Source organism: Lampris incognitus, chromosome 18 (assembly GCF_029633865.1).
Source record: "Lampris incognitus isolate fLamInc1 chromosome 18, fLamInc1.hap2, whole genome shotgun sequence".
In the NCBI taxonomy this organism is placed as follows: domain Eukaryota; kingdom Metazoa; phylum Chordata; class Actinopteri; order Lampriformes; family Lampridae; genus Lampris; species Lampris incognitus.
Window position 1 is genome coordinate 14,886,455 of NC_079228.1, and position 22,405 is coordinate 14,908,859.

At 46.0% G+C, this 22,405-nt stretch overlaps 3 protein-coding genes across 3 annotated transcripts; 2 read left to right on the forward strand and 1 right to left on the reverse strand.

Moving 5' to 3' along the window:
- Positions 1-976: 976 nt before the first annotated feature.
- Positions 977-15,021, forward strand: sytl1 (synaptotagmin-like 1). The gene is made up of 15 exons (XM_056298521.1): positions 977-1,070; positions 3,258-3,399; positions 5,385-5,536; positions 5,660-5,789; positions 6,628-6,685; positions 6,764-6,800; positions 6,880-6,920; positions 7,424-7,537; positions 7,700-7,866; positions 10,258-10,360; positions 11,272-11,433; positions 11,791-11,869; positions 12,004-12,103; positions 13,375-13,580; positions 14,542-15,021. Exons 2-15 carry the CDS (start codon positions 3,278-3,280, stop codon positions 14,679-14,681), a joined length of 1,611 nt encoding a protein of 536 aa, XP_056154496.1. The 5' UTR covers positions 977-1,070; positions 3,258-3,277; the 3' UTR covers positions 14,682-15,021.
- Positions 15,022-18,062: 3,041 nt separating this feature from the next.
- Positions 18,063-19,720, forward strand: clxn (calaxin). Its single transcript, XM_056298684.1, has 6 exons — positions 18,063-18,136; positions 18,480-18,634; positions 18,804-18,908; positions 19,036-19,187; positions 19,426-19,530; positions 19,628-19,720. Exons 1-6 carry the CDS (start codon positions 18,066-18,068, stop codon positions 19,676-19,678), a joined length of 639 nt encoding a protein of 212 aa, XP_056154659.1. The 5' UTR covers positions 18,063-18,065; the 3' UTR covers positions 19,679-19,720.
- On the reverse strand, positions 19,616-21,573 carry rbm48 (RNA binding motif protein 48). The gene is made up of 5 exons (XM_056298683.1): positions 21,448-21,573; positions 20,908-21,098; positions 20,657-20,802; positions 19,998-20,545; positions 19,616-19,885 (listed from the first exon to the last, which is right to left on the reverse strand). The coding sequence occupies exons 1-5, from the start codon at positions 21,571-21,573 to the stop codon at positions 19,823-19,825; spliced, it is 1,074 nt and encodes a 357-aa protein (XP_056154658.1). The 3' UTR covers positions 19,616-19,822.
- Positions 21,574-22,405: the final 832 nt, after the last annotated feature.

Consider the following 22,405-nt stretch of genomic DNA (forward strand, 5'->3'; position numbering starts at 1 on the left):
ATATGATTGTAATCTGGGTGCGACCAAGGGAGCAGGTACAGGACCTGGAGGTACGAACCGCCTGCTGCCCGTTAAAGTCCACAGGCCAGAGTGCAGCCAGGGTGGATGGATGGCGGCCGGGTGGACGTGCGACCCGCTCACCCAGGGTATAATTGCTTGACCGAGCCGACATAAAGGATCCCAACTTGGCGCGGACATGCCAGCAGGCGTGGCTGTCGTCCAAGACTGCTGACAAAAGCCTGAATACAGGTCTTTCTCTAGCTGAACTTTCCATCTCCCAGCGCCCCCCCCCCCACAGACACACACACACAAGTGTTGCTTCTATGGAGAAAAAGAAGTTCAGCTCACAGATACAAGTGTAAACTACTAATAAGACACGTTAGCCCCTAGCTAACGGGCCTGACCCTTTGGCCGAGCGGTTAGTGATGTCGCCTTGTGGTGCAGTACACGCCGCATCGAATCCCGCACCGGGCAGGAAAATAACCAGTTACACAAGTACAGAAATACGTTTAGGCTGGCTTCACCCACTGACGGGTGTCTCTTTCTCCCCTTTCTTCCAATGCAGTCACAGAGACACGTGTGTGTGTGTGTGTGTGTGTGTGTGTGTGTGTGTGTGTGTGTGTGTGTGTGTGTGTGTGTGTGTGTGTGTGTGTGTAGGGTAAAGCAGCCGTGTAGCTTGTCTGCGTGTGTGTTTAGCAGGTGTGTGCAACCACAGAAAGTTTAATCCCTCCACCCAAACCTAAAACATCCGTGTGTGTGCGCCGTTTCACCCAGCTGGACACAACATACCAAACCCTGACTGACTTACACACACATCCTCTCTCTCTCTCGACTACACACAGTCTCTCTCTCTCTCTCTCTCTCTCTCTCCCACTCATGTTTTGCTCCCAGCTGAGTTCAAGCCGGGGAGGGCGTGTTCACGCAGTTTACCCAGCAGACCGTGTGTGTCAGTCAGCCTGACTGAGGACGGCGCTGATTCACAACAAGGGGCAAGTTTTCACAGCGCGGCAACACTTCCCATGGACTTCTGAACTTCCCATGGACTAAACTTTTGGACGCTTTGACGCAAGGTAATACAACACTCGAGGGTCACCGTCGCGTTTTTACGAAGGTGGAAAAAGTCGATCGCTAAACCCTTTGATCCGAGAACGGGGGTGGGGGAGGTTAAGAAAGGGTCGACAGGTGTGCCCTCTCTCACTCGCTGTGCTGTGCTGTGTGTGTGTGTGTGTGTGTGTGTGTGTGTGTGTGTGTGTGATGGGTGATGGGTGCGCAGACCTCTCTCGTTGCTAGACCTCACGTATAATCGCGAATAAGGACACACCTTGGCGATGTTAAACGAGCCTGACAGTCGAAGCGCCGCCGAGTGTTTGTTGTTTAGCGTAGGAGTAAAGTTGTGAAAGCTCTCTTGTGGTTATTGCAGTCACATCCTGTTTGCCAAACGCGCCTCTCCAAACAGACTTTAGCGACAAAAAGTTCGCGCATGCGCAAATTCCCCCAGAGGTGAGCGGCCCTGCACCTGTTAGACATTTGGTATTGCGGGTTTGGACGCGCACACGGGTGTGTGTTCGTCGGGTTATCGTTGTGTGCATATCCGTTATAACGGCCCACGGTGGAGAGTGATAAGAAAGAGGGGGCTGTTAGGCAGTAAAAAAAAAAAGTCATTGTGCCACATGAATCCATGGCATAGTGTGCAGCAGCGGCGGGTTGCTCGACTTTTCAGTGAGGGACGCTCCATAGGTTAATTTGTACTGCAGCACCCCGGACGCGGGTAGACGCACGCGTGCACACACGCAGTGTACAATATCACTTTGTGTAAATGCAAAGGCGAGATACTCAGCTCAAGGGGTATAGATGTAAGGTTCACAGGTCTACCTACGTAAACACACCTCAGAATATAACATTTCACACAATTATGCCGCAGACAGGGCTTGCACACAAGCAGCAAGCAGCAGTCACAGGTTTGTGCACATTTCAGCCTCCGATTCTGAGGTCACAAACTCCTGCTGCCAGTTACCAACACCTCCACTTCTGAAGCGACAGTATTCTGTCCCATAGACTTGATGTGATATGAATGAGCGTCACATAGAGATAACTGTAAGATGTCAGAATTTGTGCCCCAACCGCCAAATGCATTCAATTTATGAGAGGCAGCAGAGGGAGAAAAAAACCCCATGCACTTACCATTAGACATCTTCATAACAAATCAAGTTACCCCCCAAAAAATTGTGCTTTGGCTAACTGGAAATGGAAGTAATGTCAAAAGTTTAATGTGTGTCACCCCTATTGGCTGAATCAGATCACCTGCGTTAGCTTTATGTTTTTTAGTCCAAAAATATTCAGCTTGTTTTATTAATGTATTTATTCAAATTATGAATTATAATATTTACACATTAAGAATTATAAATAAACTGCAGAAATTTCTTGAGGGGGGGTGCTATGGCTGTCTTAGGGAGAGCTACAGCACACACACCCCACCCGCCCCTCCCTGGCACCGCCTGTGGTGTGCAGGCGGAGTACCAGGCACCTACAGGGCTACAAAATAGTTTAGCTGGAAATAGTTCATCATATCAGTCTTTCTCTGCTTTTTGACGTTCAGTGATGCACGGTGGCGCAGTTGTTAGCGCGGTTGCCTCACAGCAAGAAGGTCCTGGGTTCAAGCCCTGGGGTAGTCCAACCTTGGGGGTCATCCCAGGTCATCCTCTGTGTGGAGTTTGCATGTTCTCCCTGTGTCTGTGTGGGTTTCCTCCGGGTACTCTGGTTTCCTCCCACAGTCCAAAGACATGTAGGTCAGGTGAATCGCCGTACTAAATTGTCCCTAGGTGTGAATGTGTGTGTGTGTGTGTGTGTGTGTGTGTGTGTGTGTGTGTGTGTGTGTGTGTGTGTGTGTGTGTGTGTGTGTGTGTGTGTGTGTGTGTGTGTCAGCTGGATGGATGGATGATATAATATCTGAAAAATACTCAGTGAAAAACGGTTAGAAAAATCATCCATCATGTTGCACAACTTCACTGATGGCAGAGCTATCAACGGTGCGATGCTAAACAGGGTTTACGTTTTCATTGTGACTTACAGTCTTAAATGAATAAGCTTTAATACATGTTTATTAATGTACAGCATTTATTATATTCATATGTTTTATTCATATACAGCAATTGCTTTTTGAAGAGCACCGACAGTACACACAGGATGGCCTTCGCGTTCCTCTTTCGCTAAAGCTTGTTTTGGGTGGTCTTCACGACCTGGCGGTGGTCTCCTTCTAGGTGCTTTCCCATCATCAGACATGGAGGGAGGAGAGGCCGACTCTCTTGACCTGAGCCACCTCACAGACGAGGAGCAGGCCTCCATCCTGGAAGTTTTGATCCGTGACTCTGAGTTGCGTCGCCTCGATGAGGGCCGTGTAAGGTGAGAGGTGACTATTTTTCATCACTTTTAGGTACACGATCTCATCGAACAGTGTCGATTAATGCTATCAGTGAGAAGGCTGTTAAAAGAAATCTCAGACCTGCAGTTTTTTTTGGGGGGGGGGGGCTCAGAGAACTCCACAGGAAGTCCATCAATCAAAGCTCTGGGTAATTTAAAGCATCACACAATCTGTCCTACAACTCCATTAACCACATTCAAGACGATATCGGGGAAGCATATTCATCAATGATAGACCTGTGGCAGGCAATCTGGGTGTGATATTAGACATCTGGTCTGAAAATATGGGCATGCTTATTGAGCCCTGCTTCCTGCAGTTGAAAATATGCCCTTAGCTGCCCTCGTAGACGTAATGATCTCTACACATTTTAGCTTACTGTAATTCCCCCTGTACTGACTTTAGTCAGAGGTCAATCTCCAGGTTGCAGCCAATACAAAATGCAGCAGCAAAGCTCTTACCCAAATCACATCGAGCACAGTTTGGCTACTCTACAGTAATTGCCACATAGTAAAATGATTGATTTTAAGATTATAGTGATAAATGTTGAGGTGCAGTGGGGTTCTGGCTCGCTTGCACCTCAGCATTAACCCCGTTTTGGATCGGACTCAGGCCCTGTGCGTCTTCCAAAGATGAAAGGTGGCCGTCTCTTTGCTTTCAGGGCTCCTGGGGCTTCAAAACATCCTACCAGAGCTCAGGCGAGGCAAATCAGAATCACCTTTCAGACTCATTTATGGAAACACCCCCCCCCCTTTTCTCCCTAGTTGTATCCGGCAAATTACCCCACTCTTCCGAGCCGTCCTGGTCACTGGTCCATGCCCCTTGCCGATCCGGGGAGGGCTGCAGACTACCACGTCTCCTCCACTACATGTGGGGTCGCCAGCCGCTTCTTTTCACCTGACAGTGAGGAATTTCTCCAGGGGGACATAGCACATGGGAGGATCACACTATTCCCCCCAGTTCCCCCTCCCCCTTGAACAGGTGCCCTGACCGACCAGAGGAGGTGCTAGTGCAGCGACCAGGACACATACGCACATCTGGCTTCCCACCCGCAGACACAGCTAATTGTGTCTGTAGGGACGCCTTAATTTGGGTTGTCATTTTTACCGTTTTCATTTTATTTCATGTTCATCCATCTATTATCCAAACCGCTTGTCCTGCTCTCAGGGTCATGGGGATACTGGAGCCTATCCCAGTGGTCATAGGGTGGCAGGTGGGGAGACACCCTGGACAGGCTGCCAGGCCATCCATATTGTGTTTATTCATGCATGAATTAGTTTGTTCACAAAGCACACTGTCACAGTTTGTAAAACTTCTATATATTGTAAGATACTTTTTACCCCCCCTCAACACATGTGACCTCATTGTACCCGGTCTAGCCAATGATGGCAACAGTGATTACAGCATTTAAATGACTCAAATGAAGCCAAATTGGGCATCTGGGTAGTATAGCAGTCTATTCCGTTGCCTACCAACACGGGGATCACGCAGATCAAATCCCCGTGTTACCTCCGGCTTGGTCGGGCATCCCTACAGACACAGTTGGCCGTGTCTGCGGGTGGGAAGCCGGATGTGGGTATGTGTCCTGGTTGCTGCACTAGCGCCTCCTCTGGTCGATCGGGGCGCCTTTTCAGGGGGGAGGGGGAACTGGGGGGAATAGTGTGATCCTCCCACACGCTACGTCCCCCTGGCGAAACTCCTCACTGTCAGGTGAAAAGAAGCGGCTGACGACATGTATCGGAGGAGGCATGTGGTAGTCTCCAGCCCTCCCTGGATCGGCAGAGGGGGTGGAGCAGCAACCAGGACCGGTTGGAAGAGTGGGTAATTGGCTGGATACAATTGGGAGAGGAAAACAAAAAAAAAAAGGGGGGGGGGAGTGGTCCAAAATAAATAAATAAATAAATGAGTCAAATGATGCCAAATTCCTGAAACGTTTACTTTTTGAAGACATTTGTCCTCCCCCCAACAGGACATTACAGCAGAAGGAAACGGACCCGATCCGTCTGCGTTCTCTGTCGGGAACTTGGTTCAGCGAGGAGCGCAGTAAGCACCATCGTGACTGGAAGCAGGGCTGTGACCTTGTCCGTGCCTCCATACGCCGCCGGAGGACAAAGGCCAAAGGTTGGACGTCAGCTAGCAGGGTGCTGTTGTTGTGATGAAGTGCACGTGGTAGTTGTGATCATGTCACAGCGATATCCCAGTGACGATTCTTTGGCTGTTGCCGCTGTAACCTTCTGTCCACAGATGTGCCTCTGGCAGGACTGTTCAATGGAGGTGCAGAGCAAATGCCATCTCCAAGCCCCCGCAGCAGCCCCTTGCCTGGGGTTGAGGGAAGACTGGAGGACACCAAGGCAAAGAGAGAGGAAAAAAGAGGGTTTGTGAGGCGTTCTTTGAGAAGGATAGCATGATTACTATAGAAAGGTCTGGATGTCCGGATAGCATAGCGTCTATTCCGTTGCCTCCTGACACGGGGATTGCCGGTTCGAATCCTTGTGCTACCCCCATTTTGGTCAGGCGTCCCTACAGACACAATTGGCTGTGTCTGCTGGTGGGAAGCTGGATGTGGGTATGTGTCCTGGTCGTTGCACTAGTGCCTCCTCTGGTTGGTCGGGCAACTCCACATGTATTGGAGGAGGCATGCGGTAGTCTGCAGCCCTCCCTGGATCAGCAGAGGGGGTGGAGCAGCGACCAGGACGGCTCGGAAGAGTGGGGTAATTGGCTGGGTACAACTGGGGTGAAAAACAGGGGAACCCCCCCTCCCAAAAAAAAAAGAAAAAGAAATTGAAAGGTCTGTCAAGTCAAGTCAAGTTTATTTATATTGATTTGATTTGATTTGATAGCACATTTAAAACAACCACAGTTGAACCAAAGTGCTGCACAAGCTTAAAATACAATGTAAAATAAGTAACACATATGAATATAAAAATACATTTAAAAGTAAAATAAAGGAATTAAAATATAAACAATAAAACACAAGCGTAAAAGTATATTTCCACAATAAAATCACAGTGTCTAGCTCAACTTGAATTGAATGCCAGCGAGAAGAGGTAGGTCTTTAACCAAGATTTAAAAGTCTCTAGGATCTGAGCAGATCTTATGTGTATTGGTAAGTTGTTCCAGAGATCAGGGGCAGCAACTGCAAAGGCTCTGTCACTCTGGGTCTGGAGTCTGGGACTCTCTTTTCTAATCGGACCGCATGCTGTGTTTTTCAGTTTTCAGGAACATATTGCACCAATGCCCACACCCAGAACAAAGAGCCCAACAACGCAGGTTTGTGTGTGTGTCTTTGTTTTTCCATGATTAGAAAACAGTCGAAGATATTTTCCTCACATTGTCCTCCAATTACAGCATCAGCAGAACAGCGCTGACTGCTCCTCAGCCGCAGGTATGAGACATTTTCTCCCTCTCGCCTCCTTTCCATCTCGCTCTCTTCCTCACACTGACTCATTTCTCTCCTCTGCTAGCGCACACCAGCGAGTGTAATGGCCTCCAAGAGGAAACAGAGGTGATTACAGCACACAGCAACACAAATTATCCCCGTCCATGAAAGATTAACTGCTTTGTGTTGGCCAGGTATTCCTCTCCCTGTCACGGCACCGCTTAGCTGAAGATGTTTCTGCAGATGAAGTTGGTGGAAACGGCTTGTCTCTTACAGAGCAAACGAAAGACAAACCAGTTCTTCAAAGAACCACATCCAAGGATGTAGGGTAGCGCTCACCAATTTCAAAAAGGACTGGGGCAGTGCCTCATTTCCACCAATTTATTTTGGCCAGCAAAACATGCTAACGTTTCGGCCTACTGCTACAGGCCTTCATCAGAGCATGCGTGTAACTAATAGCATGTGATTTATATAGGGCTTCTTAGTGGTCACATGATACAGGGCATGAAATGGTCACATGACAGCTTTAGAAGATGGCAAAAAAATGGCATATGCACAAAATAATCAATAATATTGTGAGTGTATACGCCATCTGATAACAATATAGGGGTGTGTGTGTGTGTGTGTAGGAAGACTCTGACGGTCGTGGTGGAGACACTGATTCAGTGTCCAGTGGTGAGACAGAGCTGGATCGAGCTCATCTCAAAACAGCCAGCTCTGTCAGCCTTCAGTCCAGCTACAAGGTATGTGTGTACATACACACACACACACACACACCTACTACTGATTAACTGACAGTGCTTCTGACGCAAGATGAATCAGCTCAAGTCAATGACGTAGACTCCATTTTGTGTGTGTGTGTGTGTGTGTGTGTGTGTGTGTGTGTGTGTGTGTGTGTCTTGTAGCTCAGCGGAAGCATGATGAGCCTGTTCAGCTCCGGGGAGTTTGGCGTGGTGGAGGTAAAAGGCCGTGTCCAGTTCTCATTGGTATATGAAACGGAGAAGGAGGAACTACATGTGCGGGTGTACCGCTGTGAGGGCCTTGCTGCAGCACGCAAGAACCGCTCTGACCCGTGAGTCGCAGTGTGTGTGTGTGTGTGTGTGTGTGTGTGTGTGTGTGTGTGTGCGTGTGTGTGTGTGCATTTTGCATGCAAATCATTTCACACCGACAAAACGTAAATTCAGAATCTGTCAGCCAAACCTGAGAGAGAGCATATATATACAGTGCATCCGGAAAGTATTCACACCCCTTCACTTTCCCCACATTTTGTTATCTTACAACCTTATTCCAAAATGGATTAAATTCCTTCTTTTTCCTCATCAATCTACACACAATACCCCATAATGACAAAGCGAAAAAGGTTTTGTAGAAATTTTTGCAAATTTATTAAAGATAAAAAACTGAAATATTGCATGTACATAAGTATTCACTCAGTACTTGGTTGAGGCACCCTTAGCAGCGATTACAGCCTCAAGTCTTCTTGGGTATGCAGCTACAAGCTTGGCACACCTATATTTGGGGTATTTCTCCCATCCTTCTCTGCAGATCTCTGCCCACCCCCTGATCGGGTCAGTTCAGCTAGCATCATTCATTCATTTCTAATCATCTAATCCCATCAGTTGCACAACAGTCAGATCCTGAAGGATCAAATCAGAGCCTTCCCTATGTTTTGTCCTGCCCTAATATCCTGTTTTGCTTGAAAATACATGAAATTACAGAAGCAAGATAGGCTCTGAATGCCATTTCATGTTGTTTTTAAGATATACAGTGCATCCGGAAAGTGTTTACACCCCTTCACTTTCCCCACATTTTGTTATGTTACAGCCTTATTCCAAAATGGATTAAATTCCTTTTTTTTCTCATCAATCTACACACAATACCCCATAATGACAAAGCGAAAAAGGTTTTGTAGAAATTTTTGCAAATTTATTAAAAATAAAAAACTGAAATATTGCATGTACATAAGTATTCACACCCTTTGCTATGACACTCACAATTGAGCTCAGGTTCATCCTGTTTCCACTGATCATCCTTGAGATGTTTCTACATCTTGATTGGAGTCCACCTCTAGTAAATTCAATTGATTGGACATGATTTGGAAAGGCACACACCTGTCTATATAAGGTCCCACTGTTGACAGTGCATGTCAGAGCAGAAACCAAGCCATGAAGTCAAAGGAATTGTCTGTGGACCTCCGAGACTGGATTGTATCAAGGCACAGATCTGGGGAAGGGTACAAAAAATTTCTACAGCTTTGAAGGTCCCAAAGAGCACAGTGGTCTCCATCATTCGTAAATGGAAGATGTTTGGATCCACCAGGACTCTTCCTAGAGCTGGCCGCCCAGCCAAACTGAGCAATCAGGGGAGAAGGGCCTTGGTCAGGGAGGTGACCAAGAACCCGATGGTCACTCTGACAGAGCTCCAGCGTTCCTCTGTGGAGATGGGAGAACCTTCCAGAAGGACAACCATCTCTGCAACACTCTACCAATCAGTCCTTTACGGTAGAGTGGCCAGACGGAAGCCTCTGCTCAGTAAAAGGCACATGATAGCCCGCTTGGATTTGGCCAGAAAGCACCTAAAGGACTCTCAGACCATGAGAAACAAGATTCTCTGGTCTGATGAAACCAAGATTGAACTCCTTGGCCTGAATGCCAAATGTCACGTGTGGAGGAAACCAGGCACCTCTCATCACCTTGCTAATACCATCCCTACCGTGAAGCATGGTGGTGGCAGCATCATGCTGTGGGGATGTTTTTCAGCGGCAGGAACTGGGAGACTAGTCAGGATCGAGGGAAAGATGAATGGAGCAAAGTACAGAGAGATCCTTGATGAAAACCTGCTCCAGAGCGCTCAGGACCTCAGACTGGGGCGAAGGTTTACCTTTCAACACGACAACGACCCTAAGCCCACAGCCAAGACAACAAAGGAGTGGCTTCGGGACAAGTCTGTGAATGTCCTTGAGTGGCCCAGCCAGAGCCCAGACTTGAACCCCATTGAACATCTCTGGAAAGACCTGAAAATAGCTGTGCAGCAATGCTCCCCATCTAACCCTACAGAGCTCGAGAGGATCTGAAGAGAAGAATGGGAGAAATACCCCAAATATAGGTGTGCCAAGCTTGTAGCTTCATACCCAAGAAGACTTGAGGCTGTAATCGCTGCCAAGGGTGCCTCAACCAAGTACTGAGTAAAAGGTGTGAATACTTATGTACATGCAATATTTCAGTTTTTTATTTTTAATAAATTTGCAAAACTTTCTACAAAACCTTTTTCGCTTTGTCATTATGGGGTATTGTATGTAGACTGATGAGAAAAAAAGGAATTTAATCCATTTTGGAATAAGGCTGTAACATAACAAATTGTGGGGAAAGTGAAGGGGTGTGAATACTTTCCGGATGCACTGTATGTATATATATATATGTGTGCGTGTGTGTGTGTGTGTGTGTGTGTGTGCTTTTGTTTTCAGGTATGTAAAAACCTATCTCTTGCCCGATAAGTCGGCTCACAGTAAGAAGAAAACATCAGTGAAGAGGAGGACGTTAAACCCGGTCTACGACCAGACGCTTCGAGTGAGGAAACACCACTCCTGCTCTCACAGTCACTGCTTACTTACAAATCAAAAAAGGCCCTCTGTTTGATGCTACAGTATACGTAACATAAATATATTGCATATACATCGCACACATTACTCATAATGCTATGCCGGCAGCCATTCCCACATGTACAACATGTAACATGTACGTATTTGACTCTGCCAAATGATGGAAGCTAAGCAGGTGTGGGCTTGGCCAGTACTTGGATGGGAGACCTCCCGGGAAAACTGAGTTGCTCCTGGAAGTGGTGTTGGTGGGCCAGTAGGGGGCAGTCTTCCCTCTGGTCCTAATAAAAAAAAACAACAACAAATATCAAATCCCAATACCCCAGTGCAGTGACGGGGACACTGTAGGAGATGCCCTCCTTCGGATGAGACATTAAACTGAGGTCCTGACTCACTGTGGTCATTAAAGAGCCCACGGCACTTATCGCAAACAGTAGGGGGTCCCCCGGTGTCCTGGCAAAGTTCCCAACCTGGCTGTCTCCGTCTGGCCAGCTAATCATCCCCTGTGTAATTGGCTCAGTGATTCCTCCCTCTCCACCTCAAGCTAATGTGTGGTAAGAGTTCTGGTGCAAAATGGCTGCCGTGCATCACCCAGGTGGTGCTACACATTGGTGGTGGTTAAAATGAGTTACCTCCTTCAATGTGAAGCGCTTTGAGTGTCTAGAAAAGTGCTATATAAATGTAATGATTATTATTATTATAATGCTATTTGCTCTCACCATATTCCTACAGCTATGTGATATCTGGTTATATTTTGTTGTGCACCCAGTGTGTCAACTTTGTGTTGTGTTACTGTCATGCATTGTGTCACCACCTGTGAACAATGTCCGATCCCTTGTGCGCCCACTGTACTTAACAAACCGGTACTGACTTTTATTTCAGTATAAGATGCGACAGGGGGAGATTCAGGGCCGGACTTTGAACCTGTCTGTGTGGCACGCCAAGCCCCTAGGGAAGAATGTGTTCCTGGGGGAGGTGGAGGTGGGCCTCGGCCTCTGGGACTGGACCGCCACACATCCCGTATGGCAGGACCTGCAGCCCCGGGTAAGGGAGGAGCACATGGGAGATGACGGTCATGAATGCACACAGGATGAATAAAGACGCATAGAAGCTCCCTCGAATTAGCATGCGCTCGAATATCAAATATTCATGTCACATGACTTTGTTCGCTTCGCGCTTATCTGCTGTCATCGGGTTCTGCAGCCGTATGGCGGAGTTGTAAGATGGGTTGTGGAGGGAGCGAGTGGCTGCACTCTCTGTCTGCATCAATGTAGAGGAGGACATGCCTTGAATCTTAACTAAGGTTTTACATAACCCGAATCTGTTTCTTCCTCCGTTCACGATCCCTCTGTCTGGCTGCCCCGTCTCCCTCTCTTCTGTCTCTGTCTCCCCCCCCCCCAGGTTCAGCTTACTCCAGACTCCATTAGTAGTCGTGGGACCATCTTGCTCTCTGTTAAATTCGTCCCAGAGGGATCTGAGGGTGAGCGGAGCGCCGCACTCAGTCTCTCTCTCACACACACACACACACACACACACACATAAATAAGGACACAAAGTGATCAAAGCATGAAGGAATTTGTGTGTGTGTGTGTGTGTGTTTTGCATGTATCAAAGGTAGTGGACTGCCTCTTACTGGAGAGCTTCATATCTGGCTGCGGGAGGCACAAGGTCTCCTTTCCAACAAAGGCGGTGCCGTGGACTCCTTTGTCAGAAGGTGAGGCAGAGGTGGAGGCCCGCTGCCTCGCCCCAGTCCAACAGGACTTGTTGCCATGGCAGATTAACATACATCTTAATTCCACTCTAATTCAAATGCAAATCATATCCCCGAAACGCTCAGATGAAATAGGGCTGACAGTCAAACTGGGGTTCTGTTCCATTTTGTTTTAATGAAGGAAGCATTTACATTCCCTCGATCCCTCACTTCCCTCCCGTCCATGAAGTTAATGAAATGTAACTTTCCTGCACGAAATCTATCGCATAATTTAACGCTTCCAAGAGGTCGCCGAGCAAAGCGGAAAGGATGATTGCAATGAATTGCGCATGCAAATGCCTCGTCGGTAGTGTTTCACTGAGTTTTAACACAACCCAGGACCTTCCTGCCTCACAGCAGGAAGGTCCTGGGTTCGAACCCTGGGGTTGTCCAACCTTGAGGGTCATCCCAGGTCGTCCTTTCTGTGTGGAGTTTGCATGTTCTCCCCCGTGTCTGCGGTGAGTTTTCTCCGGGTGCTCCGGTTTCCCTCGCCATCAATAAGACATGCATGGCTTATGGGGTTTATACTGTCTGTGCCCCTGACCGAGGCAATGGAAAGAAGAACGGGAGGGAGTCCCCGGGCGCTACACGGTGGCTGCCCGCTGCTCCTAGCTACACAGCTAGGATGTGTTAAATGCAGAGGGGAATTTCCCTACAGGGATCAGTATAGTATGCCAAAAAAACCCACTTTGGTTTGTAACTTTGGTGTTCATTCCATTCCTGCTTTTCTTGCCCGTTCACCTCGCTGCACCAGTTCCATGTCCAGCTTGAACTTGCAAAAAGGAAAAAACATGAAGCGATTAAACAGGAAAATGAGGCTTTTGTCGGCATGTAAAGCTAAAGCAAGGAATTGCAGGGCCAACAGGTTAGCCTTCTGTGCTTGTTTTCTCCTTTAGACTACTTATTGAAAGTCCCCGCACATTGACCGACTGTCTGTGCAGCAGCGGTCTGTTCTTCCTGCAGCTGAAAGGGAAGAAAGGCTGCCATGGCCGTGCTTGGGTCCTAGATCGCCGGGGTCATTTAATTACTAATGCCTTTGTTACCTTGCCCTTTTAAGTCTTGTTTAGGGCTTGTTTCACAGAAACCAGTGCAGGCAGTGAACGTGTCGCCTCCAAGCTTAGTCAGGGCTTAAATGGACTTTTGATGCCTTTCATCGGGTTCGAAGCAACTATTTTTTTTTTCCTGTTTGAGTCATGCTTGGACTGCAGTCACAGTTGTAGTGTCCACCCCACCAGCTACATCCTCCCAGACACCAGCCGGCAGAGTGGTCAGAAGACACGGGTGGTAAAGCGCTCCATCAGCCCCACGTACAACCACACCATGGTGTACGATGGCTTCCAGACCGCTGACCTGAATGAGGCCTGTGCTGAGATGACCGTCTGGCAGAGAGATGGCCTGAAGACACAGCCCCTGGGTGGGATACGCCTCAGCCCTGGAATAGGTAAGAGAGAGAGAGAGAGAGAGAGAGAGAGAGAGAGAGAGAGAGAGAGAGAGAGAGAGAGAGAGACACACACACACACACACACACACACTTTACAAGAAAACTTAAGACATCACTCCCCCTAATGGACAAAGAAGGTTGTAGGTTTTCACCCTTACACTGCAACCACAACTTTGAACATCGATATATGATCATCCACAGACACACAATAACACAGTTGCTTCATACAAAAACTAGTATGAATCTTTCTTTTTTTGGAATTTCCCCCCAATTGTACCCATCCAATTACCCCACTCTTCCGAGCCATATGGGTCGCTGCGCCACCCCATCTGCCGATCCGGGGAGGGCTGCAGATTACCACATGCCCCCTCCGATACATGTGGAGTCAACAGCCGCTTCTTTTCACCTGACAGTGAGGAATTTCGCCAGGGGGACATAGCACGTGGGAGGGTCATGCTATTTCCCCCCAGTCCCCCAACTGACCCGAGGAGGCACTAGTGCAGCAGCCAGGACACATATTCACATCCGGCTTCCCACCCGCAGACACCGCCAATTGTGTCTGTGGGAACCCCTGACCAAGCTGGAGGTAACACGGGGAATCGAACCAGCGATCCCCATGTTGGTAGGCAATGGAATAGACCACTACACTACCCAGATGGCCCCGTATTAATATTTTTGACCTGTGTGTGTGTGTGTGTGTGTGTGTGTGTGTGTGTGTGTGTGTGTGTGTGTGTGTGTGTGTGTGTGTGTGTGTGTGTGTGTGTGTGTGTGTTCACCCATTGTGTGAATGAAAGATGTTTTTTTTTCTTCCTTTTGTCTGGCGAGAATAAGATTTGGTAGGATCTGTGTCATGTGGGGACTGACTTGCAGATCTCACTTCAAGTTAGAGGACATGTCAAATTGTGTTTGTTGTGGCCATGTCCTTACAAGTGTAACACAGGGGTGTGTGTGTTTATGGCAGGCCAGAGCTACGGTGAAGCTGTCCCCTGGATGGACTCCACAGAAGAGGAGGTCGCCGTGTGGACCTCCATGATCCAAAACCCAAATAACTGGATAGACACCACACTGCCAATAAGAACTAATCTAAGACACCGGACCTAGTTACTGTTAAACACACACAACACACATCACACACACAATACACACACACACACGTACAAATCCATTGAATGGACTACTGAAAAGATGCCCACAGTCCGTCTGCAAAGCTAACTTGCTCCTTCTCTCTCTCTCTCGCTCACATGAACATTAGTCATGAAGCAGTGCACTACAGTGGCATATATCAGAAAGGGAAAATCTAGTTTTAAAACCGGTCTGCAACTCCATTTTGGAGGTCTTGCCCGCAAAATTGTGGTGTTGTCTTATTTTTCTGCCTGCCAGAAGTGTGTTTTTTTTAAATCCTGATGTACATTAGTGATTAAATATACATATAAAACCTGGACTGAAGACTGGTTTAGATTTGTTATTTATCGAGCAATCTGTGTGGAGAATGTGGAGCTGGCCTCAACCAGGACGGATGGGGAAGGTCGCAGTGCTTTTTAAGATGACCACCTACTCTAAACTGGCATGATGCATTCTGTGACAGTCATCTAGGTGAAATTTTGTTTCCCCTTCAAAAGCCTTTCTATTCGTTTCAACAAATAGGCCTTATCACATTGTTTTTCCATAAGTATATGTAATCTGATTACTTTGGTGACTGTAACTGAAGTGAGCCATTTTGAAAGCTATATTCATAATCCAATTTAATAAAATAGGCCCATAATAATAACTCTAATATGAGTCCCAAATCTTATTTGTATAGGTCAAAGATACAGATCTTTGTTGTCATAAAGTTTATTTCCATGTGTGTATGTATTTTATATCGTGTACAGCACTTAAGTGTAACATACTAATTTAGCAAACTTAAGCTAGGCTACAGCGCATGGATATGGTTTCTCATGTGGTCCGCTGATATCCCCCTTCTCCCTTAAAGGTGTGCATGTGAAGCCTGGTTCTGTGAAGTTGCTGTATATTAATTATTGTGTTTTACACAGGTATGTTAGCTCCCCCTCCTTTGATCATTTTGTTATGAAAATTTGTTTTGTTAGACAACCCCAGGGTTTGAACCCAGGACCTTCTTGCTCTGAGGTGACCACACTAACCACTGCGCCACCGTTGGGGTAGTCCAACCTTGGGGCGCATCTCAGGTCGTCCTCTGTGTGGAGTTTGCCTGTTCTCTCCATATCTGTTTCCTCCGGGTTCTCCGGTTTCCTCTCGCAGTCCAAAAACATGTAGGTCAGGTGAATCTGCCGTACTAAATTGTCCCTAGGTGCAAATGTGTGTGTGTGTGTGTGTGTGTGTCGGCCCTGTGATGGTCTGGCGGCCTGTCCATGGTGTCTCCCCGCCTGCTTCCCAATGACTGCTGGGATAGGCTCCAGCATTCCTGCAACTCGGATTTGGATAAGCGGCTTGGGTAATGGATGGATGGAGGCCCATATCTGCATAGAATAGGTGGTTTCAAACCCTGTTGGTGGCTACCATCTTGCAGTCAGAAAATGTGTATTTGTAAGTCTCTGAGAACGCACTGAAGAATATTAGAGTAATTTCTTGAGCTCTAAAGATACTCTCGACCTCTTACATACGACAACGCCAAGATAAGTCGTGCCAAACCTGATAAAGGAGCTTCGATCAGATTCATTCATCAGATTCCTCTATTATTCACACTGGCTATGTAATTAAGTATTTTCAAGATGTAGAAATGTAAAGACTATGTATTTGGGGCTGTTGAAAGTGCTATGGTAGTATATGATAAACTGGTGTCTTGCTCCAATCAGGAATGAGATAATCAACACAGGAGAACAAACACAGTGACTTTGAGAGTTCATATGATTTCCATTTCACATCTATTCTTCACTTCAGCAGGTTGCTCGTCCCTCTTTGCAGCCTCCTCAAAGCTCTTTGCCAGTGAGGAGGAGCTCCTATCTGAACCCTACCGGCAGGAGCAGAGCCGCTTCTTCTTCTTCTACTGCTTTCAGCTGGTCCCATTAGGGGTCACCACAGTGGATCATCCAATTCCATCTCTGCATCTTCCTCTGTCACGGCAGTCACCTTTATGTCCTCCTTCACCACATCCATAAACCTCCTCTTTGGCCTTCCTCTTTTCCTCTTCCCTGGCAGCTCCATCTTCAGCATCCTCCTCCCAATATACCCAGCATCTCTCTTCCATACATGTCCAAACCATCTCAACTTGGCATCTCTTGCTTTGCCTCCAAACTGTCCAATCTGAGCTGTCCCTCTGATATACTCATTCCTAATCCTATTCTTCTTCATCACTCCCAATGAAAAGAGCCGCTATGAAGACTCTAATTTGGGGTAAGGATGACCCAAAGTCCTTACAGCTGAATAGACCGTCCCTAATATGCACCTCTATCTGCCTTATGCTGGAGATGATGTGTGCACTCTTTTGACAGCTGGCTTGTTTAACTGGAGATTAATGTGGACAGCCTTTTCTGTTACTGGGGCCATCAGGTTGGCAAGTGCTGTGAAGTTATTGGGTATTTTGAGAAAGACAGTAAATGTTTTGATCAAATTAAGGCTGTCCATTCTGTCCGTTGTTGGTTCTGTTTACAGCTCCATAACATAAAACCCATGAAAGCATAGGCACGGTTCCTTATATAATATGGCAGTATGATTTCTTATTGCTTGCTTATTTGAAACATACCTTTTTGTATTTTCAATCTCACCATAGTCCACTACAGCATCACAAGGCATTGCCACTACTCCACCACGCAGCACCCTGTGCTCCTACAGTAGGTTACTAATATACAATAACCTTGCCCTTACAAAAAATAGTATACTTGAAGTTCATTTTAAGTAAACTTCAAGTAAAGTTCAAATATGTACTAGTAGTATACTTGTAAGTATACTTAAGTATAATTTTGCTTAGTATATCTCTGATAAGCACTTAAAAAAGTAAACAAAGTATAATAACTGGTTTTTAGTTTAATAGGCATACTAATATATATACCATATGAGGAAACAGCTATAAGTCGTATCACCACAAATCAGATAGATTTTTTTCGGGCAATACAGGTCTGAATGTTATCTTTACTAGCATATTACAACGAGTAGTGTCTGCAGTAATTTAATAATAAGCATACCCCAGTGTGTGTGGGCCCTGTGATGGCCTGGCAGCCTGTCCAGGGTGTCTCCCTGCCTGCCGCCCAGTGACTGCTGGGATAGGCTCCAACATCCCCGCGACCCTGAGAGCAGGATGAGCGGTTTGGATAATGAATAGCTGGATGGATGGATGAATGGATGGATGGATGGATGAGATCATGAGTCAGTTTCTCCAGAGGGGAAAGCACGTTTTGACACTGAGACGCGCATGTGCCATGAAACCAAACACGCGGGCTGCGGTTGCTATGGTGACTGAACGTCAACATCCCCCGATTAGCTAAACATTATCCTTCCTGCCTTCCTAAATTTCAATTTATAGTTTCAGCAATGTCTGCTATGAATAGAAAGTTGATACAAAACCTCGCAGAAACGATATCTAAACAAGTGAAGCGCGGTAAGTCGGCTACCGAGCCTATTCATCCGTGATCGTTACAGTATTTGAGTTTGATCATTTCGGTAATTAATTGGCCTAGGTGCAGCTAGTTAGCATTACCGCCGCAGCCGGGCGTCAACTCAACGCAACGTTATCTAGCAGCGTTACTAGCTAACTACAGCATTGTACTGGTCGCGGTTTGCTCATCGGCAGCGGTGAGATTGGGAGCCGGACTTCCTGTGCTTGAATTAAAATGCGGCCGACATAGTCCCTAGCGATGTAGTTCCACAATGTCAGGTGTTACACTGAATGTCATCCACTCGCTCCTCGGCGGGGGTTTTTTTCTCCTGTTTTTGGGCTGCAGTTAGTAAAACGGAGGCGGAGTGCCTCATCCGGATGTTTAACAGGCTGCTGGAAGAGCACATTGTGCCTGGCAGAGCCGTCAACGGTCTAGACCGGGGGCTGTTCAGATACATACTGCACAACACCTTCGGAATGACTGATGATATGATGATGGATGGAGGTACGCTTTGTCTTATATAACGCTTTCATTTGTGGGTCTTACATTTTTTACTTTGCATGTGGCACTTTTGGTACTCCTTTTATTTAATATCAGAATGGCATATATATGAAAGGTTGGATAATAAAGTGAACAAATGCTAACATTTTTAGATTGATGACATTTCTTCTAGTCTTTCGTGCATTTGATAAGGACAATGACGGTCTCATCACCGTGAAAGAGTGGATTGAAGGGCTATCCATCTTCCTACGGGGGACCTTGGATGAAAAAATCAAATGTAACATATCTTTCAAGCCCGCAGTTTATACACACACACACACACACACACACACACACACACACACACACACACAGAATTAATGGCTGTTTTTTTCCTAATAACTTTTCTCCATTTGTGTGGTCAGACTGCTTTAGTGTTTATGACTTAAATGGTGATGGCTACATCTCCAGGGAGGAGATGTTTCACATGTTGAAGAAAAGTCTCATCAGACAGCCCACAGAGGAGGATCCTGATGAAGGAACAAAAGACCTGGTGGAGCTCACACTCAAAAAGATGGTGAGCAGAGAAGAGCTGATTACACGCCTTTGTCCTTTAAGTATAAACTCAATTTTTTTTCCGTGAGTCCTATGCTAACTCCTTGTAATAATGGGTGAACCGTCTACAGTATGTTTTGTGAGGCAATAAGCAAGATAATTATCAGATACTTGCAAAATACTCAGTAGTTTAGTTAAATTTTAAGGAAGAGAAACCAACCTCTGATTGTTAATGTATTGCATACCACTTGTCTTCACAGGACCATGACCATGACAGCAGGCTGTCTTATGCAGACTTTGAAATGGCAGTGAAAGAGGAGAACTTATTGCTCGAAGCTTTCGGACACTGTCTCCCTGATGCCAAGGTAATCATAAAGCAATGACTACTGGAAATTCATATTGATAAAAAGTCCTTGATCACTAATTGTGCTCTAATCCTTAGTTTTTGTTTCACCATTTCAGAATATACTGATGTTTGAGCAGCAAGCATTTCAAGACCCCCTTCAGCGATGAATTAATCCTTGACGTTTTCATTATGAGGCCTGTTTTCTTTAATAATTGCTTACCCCTTCCCTGACTGCTAACAAAAACACAGTCTACAGGGGTCTTAGAAAATAATGATTTCCAAAATGTCAAGCATTCAGACAGCTGACTCAATCAAATCCGACGACGAGGTTTTATCTTCTTCTCTGCTGGTTTGATGTCAGGAACTGATGTCACCTAAGGATAATGAAAAATAATTTTTATGAAATGAAGCTCATGTTATTTCTAACATTTGGACGAATTGTGGAATTATTTTTGTGAATTTAGATCAGTATCAAATATAGGCTACCTTTGTCATGGTGTTCCTGATCAGGTTTACTGTTGTGTTTAGCGATTCATCCTCCATATCCAATTTAGGTGGCTCTGGTAGTTTTGGGCCAATCAGTGGCTTGTCTTTTGCAATAAAATCAAACAAAGAGTTGTCCTTGACTTCCTCCATTTTCCGTTTCCTGTTCTCTAATTGTGTGGTCCGTGGTACAAATCTGACTGTGGAAGCTTGATTTGAATCCACAGTTTTTGCTGTGCCTCTGTCTCTGCTGGAGGAGGCTTCACAGGGGCTTAAACTCTGTGTTGGCTGCTGTGTTGGCTCTATGTTAGCATCAGGCAAAGTCCCCATTTTGTCCTCTGTTGGACTTTCAGACTTATATCCATAGTAATTGTCTTGAGGAGGCAGTGGCAGTAAGGGAAAGCCTAAATAATGACTGGTACTTGAGCACCCTCTTGTGATATTATTCCTAGGGTCTTTATCATCTGCTGCAGTGGTCATGTCTTTTGTGGGGGCTGTGCCAGATGACCCAACATCCTTTTTCACACCTTCCTTCAGCAACTTTTCTCTTGCTTTGTAACAATAATGAGAAAAAAAACATAGTGTCAATGAATAGTGAGTGTCAAATCACTAACAATATTATTTGAGTGATGCTATGTCAACCTAAATGAACCGTAACGTACCTATATTTTGAGCAGTCCTGTTCACATACCGCCTCCGGTCTTGAAGCTTTAACCTAATATCTTCCACAGTCTCATATTCAGGAACATAGCATACATGCAGTACCCCTCCATAGAAACTCTTCTCATCCATATGACGTTTTGCTGCTCTGAAACAGAGTTGGTTAAACTTCACCAGCAGATATATTCAGCAGACTTATCTCAATTTGCCAATACAGTGAAACAACACAACTACGAGTTAATGAAATCCTAACCTTGCACTGGGGAGCTTCTGGAACTTGATGAGGTAGACCTCTGTGAACTCTTCAGTAGGATACTCATCCAGTGGCCTATACTCCTCAACGACCCCATACAAGGCACAGAGCTGGATCAGCTCAGTCATCACTCCAATAGCTGGGACCCCTTGCACCATAACGTAACGGGATTCCAAATTGATGGTGTACACCTGACCGGAAACACAAGAAAGATGGATCCAATCACGCTAACGTTAAATATCAACGACTGCTGGAATAGGCTCCAGCATCCCCCGCGACCCGGAGAACAGGATAAGCGGTTCAGCTAATGGATGGATGGATACATCATTTCATTATAACACTTTTCCACGGAAGCTTCCTGGTCGTCGAATGTAGTTAAACCCAAAATGTCGCGGAAAAGTTTGGACTACCGAGAATATGTGACTTGGGTTGTGAATGGCAATCCGTTTTAAAATAATGGGTTAAGCCTGTCGTTGGGAGTCCAGGCTGCCCTTTGAGCAAGCTAGTCAGTGTTTCTAAAGTCAAAATGCATAATCTCACCTTAACGGCTTTAGCTTTCCTTCCTTCTCGATACTTCGGTCGAGAAATGCATATTTTACGCTGTTCGTGATGTTTGTAAACTTCAGGGGTTTTCCAACAATCCGAATTGTTGACAGGCGTCGCCATGTTCCTGAAACGTACACTTCCGGTTTCTGCGTTTCAGAATAAAAGACAAATCGACAGCGCGCATGTGAACGCCTTGTTTTAAATGATCTTGTCCTATCCCAAACCATCCTTAATTTAATGTAACATCATGGTAATTGTAATTAAACGGCAGACACTTTTTGGAGAACATAGTGTAGAAATGCATGTGTAATGACCTACTTTTCACTCTCACAGATGATAACACCGTTTCTGAATTAGCCGTGGAACTTCGGCATGTTTATTTCGCTCCATGCATAACGTGCACATAATCCGACTCCCTCGTCTACCTTCCCGCTCCCGTGGCTGCTCTGTTTACTATCCCATAATTCCCTGTGTCCTTAAAGGCGTATTCCCCTAATACTGAACATCACATCATGGATTTGACATAAAGCTAAACTGACTTAAGTGTAATCAACATTCAAAGTCCACCCAACCAGCCAGTGACTATTGTGTGTGTGTGTGTGTGTGTGTGTGTGTGTGTGTGTGTGTGTGTGTGTGTGTGTGTGTGTGTGTGTGTGTGTGTGTGTGTGTGTGTGTGTGTGTGTGTGTGTGTCAGAGCTTCAGGCTTGAAAAATGCCTGTCCTACCTTTCGTTTCAATTTGCCGTGTTTTCACCAGTGTTATAGAAATGCTCTTGAAATTAAATTTCTGTGTACTTTATGTATACCCCCCCCCAGCATCCCATAAAGCTGAATGGAAAGGTGATAATGTAAAACAGATGCTAAAATATTTAAATTCAACAAGATAAACTGAGGACCCCCCCCCCAAAAAAAGCTCTGGTTCATGCTAAAAAATAAACAAGGGTGTTGTTGGTG

Excerpts from the sequence above, each read along its gene's own strand:
- sytl1 (XM_056298521.1), top strand. The coding sequence starts at position 3,278 with ATGGAGGGAGGAGAGGCCGACTCTCTTGACCTGAGCCACCTCACAGAC. Across the intron at positions 7,867-10,257 it reads CGCAAGAACCGCTCTGACCC|GTATGTAAAAACCTATCTCT; the intron begins GTGAGTCGCAGT and ends TTTTGTTTTCAG. Across the intron at positions 11,870-12,003 it reads CGTCCCAGAGGGATCTGAGG|GTAGTGGACTGCCTCTTACT; the intron begins GTGAGCGGAGCG and ends CATGTATCAAAG.
- clxn (XM_056298684.1), top strand. The coding sequence starts at position 18,066 with ATGTCTGCTATGAATAGAAAGTTGATACAAAACCTCGCAGAAACGATA. Across the intron at positions 18,137-18,479 it reads AAACAAGTGAAGCGCGGTAA|TAAAACGGAGGCGGAGTGCC; the intron begins GTCGGCTACCGA and ends GGCTGCAGTTAG. Across the intron at positions 18,909-19,035 it reads CTTGGATGAAAAAATCAAAT|ACTGCTTTAGTGTTTATGAC; the intron begins GTAACATATCTT and ends TTGTGTGGTCAG.
- rbm48 (XM_056298683.1), bottom strand. The coding sequence starts at position 21,573 with ATGGCGACGCCTGTCAACAATTCGGATTGTTGGAAAACCCCTGAAGTT. Across the intron at positions 21,099-21,447 it reads GGAAAGCTAAAGCCGTTAAG|GTGTACACCATCAATTTGGA; the intron begins GTGAGATTATGC and ends GTTTCCGGTCAG. Across the intron at positions 20,546-20,656 it reads CAGGACTGCTCAAAATATAG|CAAGAGAAAAGTTGCTGAAG; the intron begins GTACGTTACGGT and ends ATTGTTACAAAG.